At 29.0% G+C, this 19,065-nt stretch overlaps 1 protein-coding gene across 9 annotated transcripts in view; it reads right to left on the bottom strand.

The window, feature by feature from the left end:
- The window catches only part of LOC107453731 (5'-AMP-activated protein kinase subunit gamma-1), a 334,655-nt gene that overhangs the window by 99,760 nt on the left and 215,830 nt on the right, over window positions 1–19,065 (bottom strand). For all 9 annotated transcript variants that reach the window (XM_071183173.1, XM_016070657.3, XM_071183176.1 and 6 more), the window contains one exon: window positions 2,824–2,860. In XM_071183173.1, coding sequence (XP_071039274.1) covers window positions 2,824–2,860 — 37 coding nt within the window. The remainder of the gene's footprint in view (window positions 1–2,823; window positions 2,861–19,065) is intronic.

Here is a 19,065-nt window from a genome sequence, read left to right as displayed (position 1 = left end):
TAGCTATTCTACAGAGAGCTATTCGATATAAAAGTTATTCAAGTTGTTTTTTATCGCACTGCAACACGTTTTACTAAATAATGTAAATGCATAAATGATAACGCAGGCTATGTTCGAAATCTAGCATTCTACAAAATATTAAATTTCAAATTTATTTTTTTCCGAACGTTGTAAAATTGGCCTACAAACGATTTAACATTATATTCTATAAAATTGCAAATGACAAACCAATAAAGAATTAAATACAGCAAGCATCTTATAAAATGTCTTGGTATTTTATAGACTCTGAATTCCATGGATTTTGCCGTTGATAATAATTTCCATAGATAAATAATAAAATAGGCCACCTTAATCACTTTCTTCAAGATAAAATTAGAATTTGTAAGGCATGAGCGCCGTTTAATTAAGCTGTTAATACAACAAAAAATATTTGAAATATTTTTAAATAGAGCTAGTCTTTTGACTTTTTAAATTTCACTCACCTATTTTAAACTTTTTTCGACGAAAAAACCATTTTCTGGGATGTTTATTAGCAATCAGTCTTTCCTTACATCGTAGATCTTTCATTTAAAGAAAATGATATTTCCCGGGTGAATAATAATTTTGAAATTTAAACCTTTACCATCTACAGTTACATCGCGGAAGTATGAAGAATTTTCCGGAATGAAGCGACTTCATTAATGGATGAGTCTTTCTTCCTTCCGTCGCAAACTATCAGATAACCAATCAATTTTAAGTTTTCAAAGTAGCATTAAAAAAAAAACATTTCTTGAAGATTTATTTACTAAGTATAATATACAGAAAAAAACATACAGTTTATAATTTTTCATAGTTTTTCCTTAGCCCCACCCCCAGATTTAAAGCCCAGATTTGTAGTTGTAATTGTATTAGTTGTTAGATAGCATTAGAGCTGCTCAATGGAAACGGTTTGGGAAACATCCTTGAGGGAGATCCAAAGACATGCCATCACAATTTTGATCCTCTGCGGAGGTGATGGCAACCTCGCTTCGATAGCCCGACGACCTGCGCGCTTTAATAGGCATTTGTTACAAATAATAAGGATTTGTTACAAATAGACAAACTCTTTCAAAATTTGATAAAAAACAAAAAACAATGGATACCCAACTAAAGTAATTAAATTCTACGTAAAATCATTGAGTTAATTGTATATTATTGTAAATAAATTTACTAAAAAACTTCTTTGCTAATTAATATAATTTTTTAATATAAACTTCGTTAATTTATAAAATTTTTACCACTCGCAAATCCATTTCGGACAAATTCATGGCTAAAATTATGTGCAACACAGGCAATTCATGTTTCTTTCTCTTTTCTATTATATTTAATTTTTTCTTAAATAAAAGTTAATTTTCTAAAATGATTAATTGTCAACTTATTTCAATTATCCAGTATAATATTACCTTGCACAAATCCATTTTCTGGCCCATCCTTGGTAACTAACAAATCAAACGCACTTCAGTACTGCAGTAAAAACGCACTATAAAACAAAACCCCTCTATTTACTCAATTTGCGCTTCTGTTTTTCATATTTTGTAATCTGGCTATCTTGTTACGAAAATATTTTATTCTTGAAAAATTTCCCGTTCATGTAAGTTCATTTAAATTCACTACTCGCTTTATAGATTTCGTTTTATTCTGTTTTTTCCTTATATTTTATTTTCTCTTTTTGCGTGATATTTTTACTTAATGTGTTTCATTTTATTTGTTGTATATTTTTTTGAGAGCTCCTCATACTATTGTATTGATATATTTTGCATTGGCTATATTAATACAATATTAGAAAGCACTCCTTTTTGCGGATATAATCGTGTGAGCTGATGAAAAGATTATATCTTTTATTTTCCGGAATTTTATTAATTATATTTCCTTTTTTCGGATTTTTTTAAAATTATTATTATTTTTCATTTTTCCTCTTTTCATTGTTCTGTAATTTTCCCCCATGTTTTCTCTACATTTTGAACTTTTTATATATTATATATATATAATGAGTTACTAGCAGTTATAAATATACCGATATACTAACAAAAAAAAAATACTAATTATTAATAATTTTTTTAAACATATTAATACAGCAAAGAAAGGTGAAGAATGAAATATATTAGTTTGTTTTTGGTGTATGCTGAAAATGAATAAAATAAACTGAATTGTGGTTTTCACAAAAGAATTGTCATAAACGTTAAGAATAGTAATCAGAGAAACAATTACTTTATTCTTGAGAAACAATTTCTTAATTATTATATTTTGAAACGCACGACGAAAAATACTTAGGGGATATTTTTAATGCATGCTCTTTTCATAAAAATAAATTATATATTTCCATCGAGAAATTCAAAATGAAGTAATCAAATTCAAGTTCAAAGAATCGTTTCTCTGATTACTATCTTAACGTTTATGACAGTTCTTTTTTTGAAAACCACAATTCAGTTAATTTTATTAATTTTCAGCACATCCACACACACTTTCAAAAACAAATTCATCTAATTAAGTCTTCATATTAAATGTTTTCAAAGTAAATAAATAATTAGTGGTCTTTTCTTTTTAAACTTAGCTACTTCTTTTTTCATTGCTATTTTACGTAAAAAATTTAATAAAAACAACCGAAATATTAAATAAATTATGGATTATTGCTTCAGATATCTGCGGAACACCTTTTGAGAATCACATTTTAAGGAATGAAAAAAAAGTTACGATTTTTTTTTCTCTTATAAGAATGAAAAGCTTAGAAGACATGAGCTGTTGATGCTGCCATCTAGGAAATGAATTAAACACTACATTTATAACTTAAAAATAAAAAAAACTTACCAGATGATAAAGAGGATGATGAATTTGTACCCAATTTCTGAAAGATAAAAAAAGTGAAGTATTACTTTTAATAATGCATAAATATCTAAAAAATAAACAATCTATTTTAAAAATTTACTAAAAAGAGAAATAAGTTTTTGCCCGCCTGGACACAAAAAAATATTTGTTTTATATGTATTCCATGACCACAAAAAACGTATCTTTATAAAACTTATATTTTTTTCCAGGAAAATTATATTTATGATAAACTCGCTATTTCCTCAAAAGGTAATAGATTTTTTTCTTGTTGTTTTTAAGAAAACATTACTTTTTGTAGTACTCTTTACTCGAAAATATTTATAAAATTTTTTAATTTCCTTTATTTATTTTTTTAATTCAAATAATTTAAATCACTATTCGCTAAAATATTCCATTTTTCTTTTAGGTACAATATTAAAATCTAGATTTACACTAGCAAGGGAAAAAAATCTAAAAATAGTTTTATTTATTCATGCATTTTTTATTTTTTAAATATTATTTATTTTAATTATATGAGTAATATAAGAAACTTTTTAAAAATTAAAATTACTCATATACATTTATAATAATTGCATTTAATTTAAACTCTAAGCATAATTGAAGAAAAAAGTTTAAAAATCAAAACTCAAAGCAAAGAAAAAGAAATATCAATATATTTTTTGTGAAATATTATTACCAAGAAACTATTTGATCGATTTTGTTCAAATTTTGGATTTTGTCATTAAAAAATTACATAATGTAAAATGGTATAAAAATAGGTGATCGATTTAAAACTTTTCAATTACAAATAAAGTAAATAAAATTTAAAAAAAAACATAGATATATATTGCATGGATTCGAACTACACTGGTTATCATAAATTAAGGAAAAATCACAAAAATAGCGATAACTCTTTCAAAAGTAAGCCAAACCGTGCAAAATNTAAATAAAATTTAAAAAAAAAAAACATATATATATATATTGCATGGATTCGAATTATTTTTCTGGGAAAACAAATTTTTGATTCGCTTGAATAATTTCAATAGCGTAATACGCAAAATGAAGTTAAGATAACATTAAGGTTCGCTAACTTCCATCCGTTCTTTTAATCTAACTATACTATTGGGATAATATTTTCGAGATTGGAGTAGATTTTTTCAGATTTTTACCATATTTAAGGCCTAGCTTATTACCATATGTAAATTTCACCATATATAAGATATAAGGTATACACTATTTAATGTCTAACATATTACTATATTTCAGGCTTACGTTTTTTAAGGTTCAGTATATAACCATATTTAAAATCTAGCATATTACCATATTTAAGGTTTACTATATTTAAAGTCTAGCATATTACTATGTATAAGGTTTATCTTATTTAAGGTCTAATGCTTGTATTCAATTGGTTATCTTAATCTTGCATTCAATAGAATTGTAATTCGATCTTTTGATTAAAAGTTATTAAAGTTCTTTTTTTATCACACTGTATACGTTTTACTAAATGATATTGATATTTAAAGGATAACGCTTTGTTTGAAATCCAGCATTCTACAAAATAGTAGATTATAAATTTTTGTAGAATGCACAAAAATGGACGACGACCAAACATTTCAAACATTATATTCTATAAAATGCCTAATGACAAACCATTAAAGTATAAAATACAGCAAATATTTTATAAAATGTCCTGGTATTCCATAGACGATTAGAACTCCATAGATTGCCTACATCAAAAATATTAAAATAGGCCTCCTTAATAATTTTCTTCAAAATAAATTTACAATTTTTAAGGCATGAGCGCCTTTTAAATAATCGCCCAATCATGCCTATGGCACACTTTCGGTTAATCTAATATTCCAGGTAATTTGGTTAACCGGTGCTTATTTGTGTCTTTAATTCAATCATGTAGCGACAATAATATGTCACGATCAGCCTAGGGAGGGCCTTGGCCTACTCCGAGAAAACTTCTGCCTGCAATTTTCTTTATCGCTAGACCTTTTAAATTCAGTACCCCAATTGGGAACTTGCAATTTGAGTAGAGTTCAGGGGATAAAGAATTCGCCTTTCAATGAGGCGAACCGGGTTCGAATCCCAGTGGAAACGAAATCTGCATCCGGCTTGCACTGACCACAGTGCTGACGTGAAATATCGTCTGTGGTAGACGGATCATGGATTAGATCCTACAGGCTAACCGTGGGAGGTTCTCGTGATCTTCCTCTCCATGTAACGCAAATGCGGGTTAGCTCCATCAAAAAGTCCTCCACGAAAGAAAATTTCTCCCAATACTCGATCCAAGAATTCCCTTGTCTTCTGGATTGAGTTCAAAATTACAAGACTACGGAGTTGTACATTAGTAGTCGTAAACCCTTAAAATTGGGTCGACTGTTCAACGACGGTTATAAAATATTAAAAAAATCCACGTGATTTGAATCAGATTTAATTGGATACCAGTAAACGACATGTGAGTCAAACCTGATAGGCTTCTGAATCGACAAATACCACGAATTACCTACAATGACGTCACTTGAAGGTATCCAAATATTTTGAAATCCACGTCAATTTAGTCTGGTCATCAAAGTTTTGGACATCATTTAGATCATTGTTTCTCAACGGGGATGATACCGCCCCTCTGGGGGCGTTGGGAGTATGCTGAGGGGCGGTGAACTTGCTTTGGGCGGTAGGGGGGCATTGGGTATGTTTTGGGCGGTAAGAGGGCGATGAGCATGTTTTGTCAATCAAATTTAATTTTAAAACTTACAAAAAATTATTAAATTAAATGTATTTAATAAATAAAATTAATCTAAAATTAATAATAAAAAAGATTAAGTTAATAAAATAAATTAATATTATCCGATGCACTTTTTGTACCACCAATAAAACGAACTTATACGACACCTATTCTTCGAACCAACACAGCACAGCGCATTAGTCAGTAGTTATTGCCTCTGATTTATTCAAGCTATTTCGCGAATGGCTCTGACTCATTCAAGCCATTTGGCGGAAATCGAATTGCATGAGCTTTCGGTATGAATGTTTGATTTGACCCGTGTTTCTCATGATGATTTTCGTTACCTTCTTCACAGTTTTTTCCCCAGTCTCGATTCGATCTCATTATTTATTTGGCCAGGTATGTGCGCGAATTAGTACTTTACCATAAATTATTTATTAATTTGGAGAAATAGTTGATTTTCTTTCATCGTTTGTATTTTGCTGCCACCAACAAATGTCGGTAAACAAAAAGAAGTATCATCAATACCGTGCCACGTACTTGAAGTCTGTATTTGTTCAATCGCTGTTGAACTCTCAACTGCCCATGCGTTTACTTTGTAATAAAGTTTTATCCAATGAGACAAGAAAAACTTTCCGCTAACAGGAGCATTTGCAAAAAACTCATACTCACAAACAAAATAAAGATATTTAATTTTTTGCGAACATCAAAGACAAGTTTGTGAAGGCACCTTCAGTCTCAGGGTTACTAGCAACATCATCACAAAAATGCGACGATGGATTGATAGCTTCTTATAATATATAAAAATTTGTTGCCAATTATGGGAAAGCTCATACCATCGAAGCAGAGTTGATACTGACGGTTGTCAAGGACGTTTTAGAAACAATTGTACACCATCCAGCCACATCTGTTGTAATCAAAAATATCCCATTAAGCAACGATACAGTGCTGGGACGAAATGGTGAGATGGCTGAAGACGTTGAAGTTTCTTTTTGCAAACTTTTGATATTCAACCAATTTTCCCTTCAAGTTGATGGATCAACCTTGCCATGCAACGTAGGCTTTACTGTATGCGTAGGTCCGGTTTGTAAAGGTAGAAAAAAGTATACAAGAGATGCTTTTTACAAGAAGCTTGATTGTAGATACCAAAGGTAAATCTATTTTTAATACTGTCCCAGATTATTTTACAGAGAAAAACATTCCCATTGTGAATATTACGTCGATTGCCACTGATGGAGCTCCTGCAATGGTGGGTTGACATCGTGGGTTTATCGCCCTTTTGAAAAGGGAAATACAGATATTTTAGCTGTTCACTGCGTGAATCACAGGCAGCATTTAGTAGGAAAAATTTCAGCGACCGTTTGCATCAGTTATTGCAATATATCATATTTGCTGTGCACAAAATTCACAGTAATGCTCTCAACTATTGAAGAATTCAATCACTTGCTACTACACTCCGAGATTCTCTGAATATCCAAAGGCGCCTGTCTCAATAGGTTTTGTAATCTTTTCGACTCTGTGCTTGAGTTCCTCTAAAAAAGAGATGTAGCTCTGAGAGACAGATTGCTAGAACCCAAGAAAGACTTCGGTGGATTTATTTGTAAAATTTAATGGCCTTAATTTACAACTTCAAGGCAACGAGCTCAATTTGATCCCTACATAATCAGTCATTTCTGCCTTTCTGAAGAAACTTATTTTGTGGAAGCAGAATTTTGGTTGGAATGAGTTCAGCCAAGCAGATGAAACTCGCTCTGATGATCCACAAGAATATTGTCAACACCTTGACTCTCTGCACGAAGATTTTTCTGACCGTTTTAAAGATGTTTTGTTCCCTGGAAGTCCCTTAATGGGTTATGGACTCTTTTGTGAATATTGAAACAGCACAGGTTCAGATTTATGAGGAATTAGTCAAACTTTCAACTAATGAAACTTTGAAGTGGTGATCGTCTCAGAGAATTTTGGCTTCAAGGTAACATCAGTTGCCTCTAATCTGAACTGCGGACTATCATTAAAAATTTTTTAAATGCCTTCCCTTCCTCCTACCTTGTCGAACGTGGAGTCAGTGCTGTTACGGAAAAAAAGAGAAATCAACTCGAAATTGTGCAACAAGGGGACTTGCGTCTTCACCTCACAAAAAAAATTTAACCGAACGTTAAGAGACTAATGTTTCGTTGATACTACTTTTTAGTGTAAAAAAAATATTTTGAGGTTTTTTTTAATTATCTAATTAAGAATAAATTATTCTTTTTAAGCATAGGTTTCTTTGTTGTATTTTTTTCCATTACCGTATTTATTTTAATTAATGCAAATAGACTGCGAATACCTGCCGTGAGAAAAGTATCGATATATGTGCACATTACTTTTTTTAAAAACCAGATAAATTTAACTATTAAAAAATTGCTTAATGTTGTCTCTTATAATTTAGCACACCTCGCTCCATCACCATGCTCTAAATAACTGGATTTTCACAAGGGGGGCGTCGGTGCGTTTTTTTGCTCTTTAAGGGGGCGGCAACGTTAAAAAGGTTGAGAATCTATGATTTAGATCTATTACCGATTGGTTAATGATTAAAAGAATAAAATTGTACATTAATTACCTTACTGTATATACGGCAAATAATAATTCACAAATATTCTGATGATGCAATAGAGAGTCCAAGTGAATGACGACATTCACTAACTGAATACTTTCACAGTAATTTATATATTAAACATTATGTAATTCGTTAAGTTTTTATTTAATATATTAGTTTCTTTTTATTTTATTCTTTAAACTTATATGGGAGTCAAAGTAAGAAATTTCAAAATGCTAGACATAAACGTAAGCATCTCAATCACTTGAAATTTTATAATTTGAAGATCCGGAACTGTATGCAAATAATTTTCAATTCGCTAAAAGAATTCTCGAAATATGGGCGAAATACGCAAAAAGTAAAAGTAACATTATGGGGTCCAAACTTTGGATCGCACTCCTGACCAAACTTTGGGGACCATATTTCCAAATGTGACCCCAATATTTTGGGGGTCAGAAATCCAAATCCGTTGAAAAAAAGTTATGTTTATTCAGAGAAAATACGTTTTTGGTTCTGATTTGGTAAGGTAAAATATCGTCAGCTCTAATTAATTAGCATATTTAAGATCAACCCCTCGAACCATTGAATTAGAGCCTTCGAAAGTGAAGATTNGAGTTTATAAAGCAGCATTGGTCAAACCCTAAAATAAAAAAGGGAATTGAGGAAATAATAAGAAAATTGTTTAGTAACAAGGCACCTCCCTGAATCCTGATGGCCTTTTGCTGCCTATTGTTAGGAAAGATACACTTTAAATCACGGCTTATTGATTTACCTGTTATGGTTTGATTTTTACTTGCATTTTCTCTTAAAATGTTTTTTTTTGTGCTTTAATTTCATGCTTTATCAATCTCTGCCCCTATGTGATTCCTCATTTTGAAAATTTTAATCACTTGTGTTCCTCGAGTTTATATATATATATGTTACCGTTAAAGTATGAAATCCTTTATTTTATAGAATACCTAGTTATTCCATGAAATAACTGATCATGCCCGTTAAAGTCACTTGCAGGTATCCAAATATTTTGAAATCCGCGTTAATTGAATCTGGTCATCAAAGTTTTGGACATCATTTAGATCTATTACCGATTGGTTAATTATTAAAAGAATAAAATTGTACATTAATTACCTTACTGTATATACTGTTAATAATAATTCACAAATATTCTGATGATGCAATAGAGAGTCAAAGTGAATGACGACATTCACTAATTTAATATATAAATTACTGTAAAAGTATTCAACATTACGTAATTCGTTAAGTTTTTATTTAATATATTAGTTTCTTTTTATTTTATTCTTTAAACTTATATGGGAGTCAAAGTAAGAAATTTAAAATTTCAAGATTCTAGACAAAAACGTAAGCATCTCCATCACTTGAAATTTTATAATTTAAAGATCACACATAGATCACACTCCGGAACTGTGTGCAAAAATTTTTCAATTCGCTAAAACAAATTCTCGAGATATGGCGAAATACGCAAAAAGTAACATTATGGGTCCAAACTTTGGATCGCACTCCTGACCAAACTTTGGGGACCATATTTCCAAATCTGACCCCAATATTTTGGGAGTCAGAAATCCAAATCCGTTGAAAAAAAAGTTATGTTTATTCAGAGAAAATACGTTTTTAGTTCTGATTTGGTAACGTAAAATATCGTCTGTTCTAATTAATTAGCATATTTAAGATCAACGCCTCGAACCATTGAATTAGAACCTTCGAAAGTGAAGATTCGATTATTAGATCAAAATTTATTCAGGGGGAACTTTTTTTGACGCACTGTATAATATTAATACAGAAATTATAAATTAAATAAATTCTTAATTTTCTTCTTCATTTAATGTTAAAAAAATAATAAAGCACTATAAAAAATAATCAGAAACTGCAGAGCTCATTCCTGTACTCCTGCCTATGAACTTCAATAATAAAGATAAGAAAGTCAAACAGGTGTCATCATTCACTGTAGATAACATAATCTAAACTTATCTTTCAGAAACACTTCAAAAAAAACTTATCAGAAACACAGAAGCTATGTTTACATTTACAAGCATTTATAACTGTTATCAAACAAATTTAAGTTCTCACTCAATATTAGTGGGATTTTGAATTTGTTGATAATTTATTTTGAAAAGTCAATTTTTTTTTCTTCCCCGCACGTGTTTCTATTGATCTCTTAGGTTTTTATTAATTAATTAATTTATTTCATTTAAAAAAATTTCGATAGATAAATGTAAAGATTATGTCTATCAACATTAACCACTCTCTCTCACACATTTTTCCTCTGCTACTCTTCATTCACTGGAGCACGAGCTTTAAAAATAAAGAAACCAAGATCTAAAGAGAAAAATAAATTTTCCGAAACAATAGATAAATAGTAAATATTTAAAGCTAAATAAATAAATTTTCGAGAAAATTGGAATCTCGAAACAAAATTAAGGCTAAGTTAACACATAAAAATGGCTCTTTTAGCACGACAAATTTCAACTTTGTAGTTGTATTTTGAAGGGTTAGAGATCGACCAAATATGGTATTTTATACCTATAAGTTTAACAGTTAATAATTCTCAAAGAAGCAATCGCAATTTCAAATTTTTAAATTTTCTTGATTTTGCGCAGCAAAACAAAATGTAACGTGAAAAAAAAACGATAAAATAATTAGCGAAAAAGCTCCTAAAATTGAAAAGTTTGAACAATATGGAATTTTAAAAAAAAATTTAAATTGGGTGTGTGTTAAGTTCTATGCGGTTGCCGTCTTATGACTTGCACGGTATTTTTTATAAGTTTAACAGTTTTCAATTCCCGAACTTATAACTGAATAACAAGTTTTTTTATTTTGTCGTTCTCCTAGTACATTTTTCTACAAACCATCTTAATTTCTAGTTTTTAAATCTTATAGTTTTTGAGAAGAAAGACAAAATGTATCGTTAAGTTGATCACCCAAAAATTACGTCTTCGTCACGATTTATAATATGGAGGGATAAAATATGAAGAAAAAAACATTACTTGTAATCATAAGTGATTTTTATTATTAAACAATTGAAAACACAGTTTCAATCGATACATTTAAACAAGTATCAAAATAAGGGCTTGATACACATTCCAATGTATCAAACATCTAAGAATCATTTACACAACCATTCTCTTTCTAAAAATCATTTAAGCAGAACTAATCTAGTGATGCCATTTATTAAGAATATTAGCACACAATCATAAATGAATTTATTTTTAAACATTTGAAAACACAGTTTCGATTGTAACATTCGGACATGTATCGAAACAAAGGTTTGATACACATTCACATGTATCAAATATCTAAGAATCATTTACACAACTCTTTCAAAAACCCTTTTACGCAGAATTTATCAAGTGCTGCCATTAGTTAAGGATATTAGTTGCCATTGTGTAAAATTAACTCAACTTACAACATATGAAAGTGGAAAATCGGCCCTTATCGTTAGTAAAAATAATTTTTTAAGGAATTTATAGAGAAAAAAATTTGGAATAAATAATGCCAATTCTTATCACTTGACTGAATTTTAAATTTACTAAAAATCTTACTCTCAATTAAATTAAAACTTAATTGTTATAGTCAAAGTTTGAAATTCAGATCTCTGTAACGGGTCCCACCTTTGTTTAGAGAACTATCCAGTTACCAGAAACTACGTAACGCAGTCTCTTCAATATCAACTGGTGACACAGATGAAGAAAGGTAACAGACATAATGGGAAAGAAACAAAATCTATTGTAGTAAAATAATAACTTCGAAATAAATTTTAAAAAAATAAAGTCAAAATTTTTCTCGGATCACTCATAGACTTGTGAAACACGTGCCTGAGTTAAAAGGAAGTTGCATTAAAAGTTTAAAAATGATTGCATAAAGTATTGATTACATTTCTTTCAGCACAACGTCTAATTATTTAACATTTAAAAAAACAAATAAGTGTGCTCACATGTTTCCGGGATTAAAAATGTTTCTTGATATTTAAAACCAACGTGACATTTCTAACATATCGGGAAAATTCATTTAATGGCGACAGCTTATTTAATTTAATAGCCTCTTAATGACATGGCCTTTGTCAATAGTCTCTGTAGCCAGTTTCGTTTATTCAGGAAATGTGAAAAAATAAATAATTTTTTTAAAGAGAGAAATGTATTAACAGACAAACACAAGTAACACTAGTTTATACATTTACTCATCTATAAGGAAAATTGCGCTTTGTCAGTTATTTCATGTATTTTCTTAATTATTCTATTCGCAAAAAACACGTGAGTATTTATTAATGACTTTTTATGTACTTGTAGAATATTTTATTTCAATTTCAGGTTGTTAAATTATTTTTTTCCCGTCAACATGAAATGCGTAATTACTCCAATACTTTTTTAAATTTAAACAAAGTGAGAGGAGCTATAGCTCGTTCACCAGGAGTTGGCACTTGGCTCCGCCTTCATCACGTGGTATACGACGATACTATTTCGACATTTTTGGGAGAAGGTTGCTATTTGGCAATCGTATGGCAAAAATATTTATTTCGAAAACTTTATCAGCATTTTTTTAACATTAAATATTTCATAAATTTGATGATATTCCGCGCCATTTTTTATGACATTTCTCTCTTTTGAGAGAATAGTTTGTCCTCTTTGAGACATTTTGCAGGGAAAACAGCAGTTTTTGAATTTAAAATATATTTAATTAGCTAGAGAAACGAAAGGTATAATAGAGCAGATGATAAAGTGAAGTAAGTGACTGAAAACGAAGTCACTCTATTTGTGTTTGGCGAGCATTAAGGGTTGTCTGAATTTCAAGCGCGGAGGAGAAAAAATTTTTTTTTTAATATTTAAAGTGGTAGTAAAATTTACAAACTTAATTTTTAATGATTTTGACAACAACTATTTTCAAAAAAAAATAAGCATACATATTAATATGTGATACCATCATGGTTGCCTGTTCAAGCTTTTGAAAATAACACGTATGTTTCTGCCAAAAATTGCTATTCAATTTCCATTTTACTACCACTGGGAAAAATCATCCTCGAAAGGATTAAAAGTTGGCAGGTATGTAACTCGTGTAAAATGATGTATAGTAAATAAATGTCTGCATCAATAACTTTTTGGTATCAGAATATTCTTTAAAACATTTCTCCAGAAATAAGAAAATTTTCTTATTGCTTTAATCTAATACAAAGTAAAAAATTCCAGATCAAATTACAGTAAAATGAACGGGCAGATAGGGTGTCGGTACTTTTACGTAAAATCATCCATCTTTACTGGAATATGTTACAAAACAAAAAAATCTGATAAACCGTAACTTTTACAGTAATTACGTAAAAATCACTGAAAAAGTATCACTGTAAAAAGTACGGTATAATATTTTACGGTAAAAATGGATTTTACAACGGAAGATGCACACAAAGTGCTGGTATTTTATACCGCAATTTTATACAGAATTTTTTACAGTGTAGTTTCTGAGTTTTAACAGTTCGGTGTAACTCATTACTAATCACACAAAAACTTATTTATAACCAAATCTCGATGAGTTCTTATACGAATAATGAAATTAAAAAGCAAATTAGAAGATTGACTTCCTGAAGGAGCAGCTCCAATAACGTATATATTGGACAGCATTTGATATAATTTTATCATTAAAAAAATTATACTTTAAGTTTTGTTCTTTTGTTTATATGCTTTCACAAAGTGATTGTCGAATTAAAAATATTATTGGCTTTCCCGTCGTTGATTGGAGGTCTTAAGTACAACGAAATATAGTAAGAAATTTGATTTAAATAATTTTTAGGACAATTTTGAATCGTGTGAATTTTGTTTCAAAATCAAAATGTGGGGTAATACACTATCAAGATATCCCAGAATGTAATAAAAATTAAAATGAACCATTTTCATGAAATAATTAAAAGTGATTAGAACCTAAATTTCATGTAACTAAATTGGATTAAAATTTTAAAAAAAACTAATCGCATTTATGAGCTTACTTTTTTTTACAATAAAACCCGCATTTTATAACATTATTCAAAGCTTTGAGTCAATTAAATTCTCGCATTACACTATTACGTACGTATCAATGCAAAATGCGCTTAATTTTCACAATTTATATGAGTTCAGATTTTTCCTTTGTGGAACGAGATTTCAAAATGTATCCACTGCCCCATTTTGAAAAAAAAAAAATCTTAATTAAAAACATTATTGAAAATTTAACTAGTTATTAGTTAACTAGTTATTATAAATTTGACTAGTTAACTAGGTAACATATTTGTTCGAAATTTCAATTAAGTTATCATTAATAATTATTAGTTTTGAATTCAAACTATCATTAATTATATCAGAAATAAAACACAATTTGATCAATTATTATATGTTCCGAATCTAAGTTAAATTATAATTAATAATTAGTTGCGTAAAATTTAAATTTTCACTAATAAATAGTAGTTGCATTAACTATTACAAACAACTAAAATAAACTGAATTATTTATTTTGAATTTAAATTCATTACTATTATCTTAATTAATAACATTATTAAAAACTTAACTTGTTGTTTGTCCATATTTGTTGGGAATTTAAATTAAATTATCATTAATAATTATTAGTTTAAAATTCACACTACAATCAATAACTATTAATTTAGAATTCAAATTATTATCAATTATTACGTACTCAGGATTCACATTACTATTAAAAATTAGTTGCGTCATATTTAAATTATTATTAATACATAGTAATTGCATTAACTATAATAAATTATTAAAATTAATTATATCATTTATTTTAAATTTAAATTAATTATTATTTCAATCAGAATTTAATTTAGAAATAATAATAATTAATTCTTTAAAATTTAAATTATTATTAATAATTTTTTGTTAAGAAAGGTGTGTACCTTTTTAATGACAATCAAATAATAAAAATAAACTTTTAAAACTCATCGCTGTATTATATACAATTAAATCAATGTCAACTCGTGAATTAAACGAACTGAAATGTTATAACATTCGTTTATGCAATAAAATCAAGCGAAGCACTCGTTGACATAAGAGGAAAGAAGTCCTCAAGAAATAAATGTTAAACATTGAAATAGGCAGCGAATTCTTCAATAGAGGAGCTAGAAGAGCAATAGAGGATTGTTTTTCCTATCGATCGACCTTATTCTGTAGCCTCACGTGAGATTTTCACGACCTTGCCCCAAGGACACCATCCGCCCAGTCATATAGGTTGAGTAGCGAGATCATTTCACCTCGTGAAGACAAGATTTACCGTATATTAAATCTACCTGAGAGAGAAATGTTTATTTTTTAAAGAATTAAGAAATAAATGTACTCATATCGGACGAGATGATAAACCGTTTTATCTTACTAATACTAAATTGACCGCTTATTAACGCTATTTGAGAGAAAAATGTTTATTTTTAGAACCATTCAAACTAAACCTACTTATATCGGAAGTGCAGAGAGTCCGTTTTAACTAATGAAGACGAGATTTACCGTTTATGCACGCCATTTGTTAGAAAAATGTTTAAAAATATTCAAACTAAACCTCTACTTATATCGGATATGTAGAGAAAACGTTTCAATTTATGATAACGAGATTTACCATTTATTAAATCCACCTGAGACAGAAATGTTTATTTATAAAGAATTGAAAAATAAATGTACTCATATCGGACAAGATGAGAAACCATTTTGTCGCACTAATACTATATTTACGGCTTATTAACGCTATTCGAGAGAAAGGTGTTTAGTTTTAAAACAATTCAAACTAAACCTACTTATATCGGATGAGTACAGAGCACATTTTAACTTATGATAACGAGATTTACCGTTTATTTAATTCACGTGAGAGAGAAATATTTATTTTTAAAAGATTAAAAATAAATGTACTTACTGGACCAGAGTAGAGAAGATCATTTTATTTTACAAAGACGAGATTCGCCGTTTATTAACGCTATTTAAGAGAAAGATGTTTATTTTTAAAACAATTCAAACTGAACATACTTATATCGGAAGTGTAGAGAGACCGTTTTAAATTATGAAGATGAGATTTACCGTTTTTGAAAGCTGTAAAAGAAAGAGAAAAATGTTAATTTTTAACTTAATAATTTATAAATTGAATGAAAGCTAAATTAAAAAACAATCTGATTGCTAAAATAAATCTACATTTTTTTGTTTTAATACAAGCGTAATACAATAAAAGTTTTGGATAAAGAAAAATCATGATCACTTTTCTAGAAGTCGTAGCGATTTTCATCGGAAAAATTAACGCCTCAAGTTTAGAGTAAAACTCACAACTGCTTTACTCTATTATACACATTTCAAAAAGAATTTTTTTTAAATAAGACAAAAAAAGCAGATAAGAGAATCTAAAATATAAATATTACCAAACAAATTATACATTCCATACTTGAACCTCGTAGTTGCTTACAAAATTTATTTATGTTTCCCATTTGAAATTTCAAATGTGATTAACATTCAAAATCGAAAAGAGCTGTCATAGTACATAAATTTTTATTATTATCTTTTTCCAAATGGTAGCACCCCTTGGTAGTACCCTGGTATGGTAGTTCCCTTGGTAGCACCAGTTTTAAATAATATAAACATTTCATTAAAAAAAAAGAGAATGTACTAGTGTCACTTATTATCTGTCAAAATATCTTTTGTGATTTTAAAATACAGATAATAAACATACGTAAATTTTTCTAAATAAACAGTACGCAAATAATGTAATTTTAACACATTTGTGCACACTTGCTAACTATCAACACTTAAAAATAACTACCTTAACCAAAGTAAAGTAGGTATTTAATTATTATAAAAAAAAAGAGAAAAAACATACTAGAGAAGTCAAAAAATATATATAAATATATATACATAATTTTTTTTTTNTATATATATATTTTTTTTTTACTGTAGTCAATCAAAGGATTAAAGGGGAATGTTTAAAAAAAACTATAGAAACTTAAAAAGTGATTCTTTCCTTTTGGGAATTTATATCTGGTAGATATTGTTAATACTGTACAACAATGCTCTGTAATTTTTTTTAAACTGCATAAGCTGTACAAGAAAAGTAAATGTTAGAAAAAATGTTAAAATTGCATGTCGAAATCGATAAAACTACAGCCAAGAGGTAAACCGCCAAACAAGAGAACGGGTCTTGAAACTACGATGGATTGGAAAATCATATATAAAATCTACATGAAACTATATAAAATCGTATTTTTTAAACTTTACTTACACGATAAATACGGTTTAACTTATCGAAACATCTTATTTAGTTAGCAACAAATGTGAGCCGGATTATGATACAAGATACTGATGCTATAATTTAACATAATAACGGGAACACCTCAACAACAAACTTACAATGTATACATAGTTACAGACACTGAGTGAATAGTTTAATTTGAAATGAACCACTTTAAACTAGTTTAACTACATCCTTGCACCATATTATGGTTCGAAATGTTGATGGAATGGTTTAACATAAACGGGGTGATACCTTTTTAAGTTTTAACAACAGAATTACAACGTATTATGGTTCTAGATACTGATGTAATGGTTTAATTTGAAATGATACACTTAAAACTAGTTACTTGCACCATATTATGGTTCAAAATATTGATGGAATGGTTAAACATGAACGGGGATACCTTAAGTTTTAACAACAAAATTACAACATATTATAGTTCTAGAAATTGATAGAATAATTTAACTTCACATGCAACACTTTAACTAGTTAATATCAAACTTGCACTGTATTACGGTTCAAGTTTCTGATGAAATGGTTTAACTTGAACGGGAACACCTTATTTAGTTAACCACATACTTACAACATACTAGTTCAATGTTATGATGATTTTTCTGAGAAAGTATGGTAACTGGATTAAGAATTAAAAAGCTATTTGTTGTTACAAAAGCTTGTGAAAGTAAAGGCCATAACAAATTTGGGCAATTTGAAGAATAAGGAGAAGAAACCAAGATAAAAAAAAAAGGAAAGTATGGCACTTTGCCACAGTTATTTGATCCTTTATTGATCGCTTATTTTACTTCTACTCGTTTCAAATCCAATCTTAAGTTTTATTTACCACCGATTTCAACGGAATGTTGATCTTTTATGATGATCGTATATTATCATGTATCACTTTTAATGCATAAAGAGGTTTTAAAAAGTATTTACAGGTTTTCTTCATTCCAGAAGACTGTATTTTGAAGCTAGAGAAAATTCAGTACGCGAATATAGGACCAGAAATGGTTTTAAAAAGTATTTACAGGTTTTTTTCATTCCAGAAGACCTGTATTTTGAGGCTAGAGAAAAATCAGTACGCGAATATAGGTCTAAAAAGGGTTTTAAAAAGCATTTACAGGATTTTTCACTCCATAAGACCTGTATTTTGAGGATAGAGAAAATTCAGTAAGCGAATACAGGTCTAGTTCTAGAGTCTTAACTAAGTTAGACACTGAAATACGTTGAGCAAATCGGAATAGATATGGCATCTATATATCGATATTTCACGATATTTATTTACCATCGATTTTATCAGAATGGAGATCTTTTAATGTGAGCATACACTGTGGATTAGGACATAAATACTTAGACGACATAAAGTAGTGGATTTTAAGGACATGAATTGGTTTTAAAAACATTTAAGGCACTTTTAGCACTTATAATACAATACTCTTGCTTCGTCACCATTATAAAATAAGCACGCGAAAATAACTCTAGAATGAGTTTATCTAAATCAAGTTTGCCATTTAAAAATGCTGACCAATATCGTAATAACGCTATCGCGTGTATAGATATTTACTTACAGCTGATTTAAAAGTTGATCTTTTAGGATGATTTTGTTTTTTGATGAATCATTTTTACAGCATTAAATGATTTCAGAAAGCTCAGAAAGCTGATGAGAGCGATATCGGAATTTATTTATTTATATATATATATATAA

This window comes from Parasteatoda tepidariorum, chromosome 7, assembly GCF_043381705.1.
Source record: "Parasteatoda tepidariorum isolate YZ-2023 chromosome 7, CAS_Ptep_4.0, whole genome shotgun sequence".
NCBI classification, from domain to species: domain Eukaryota; kingdom Metazoa; phylum Arthropoda; class Arachnida; order Araneae; family Theridiidae; genus Parasteatoda; species Parasteatoda tepidariorum.
This window is presented reverse-complemented; position numbering and strand designations above follow the sequence as displayed.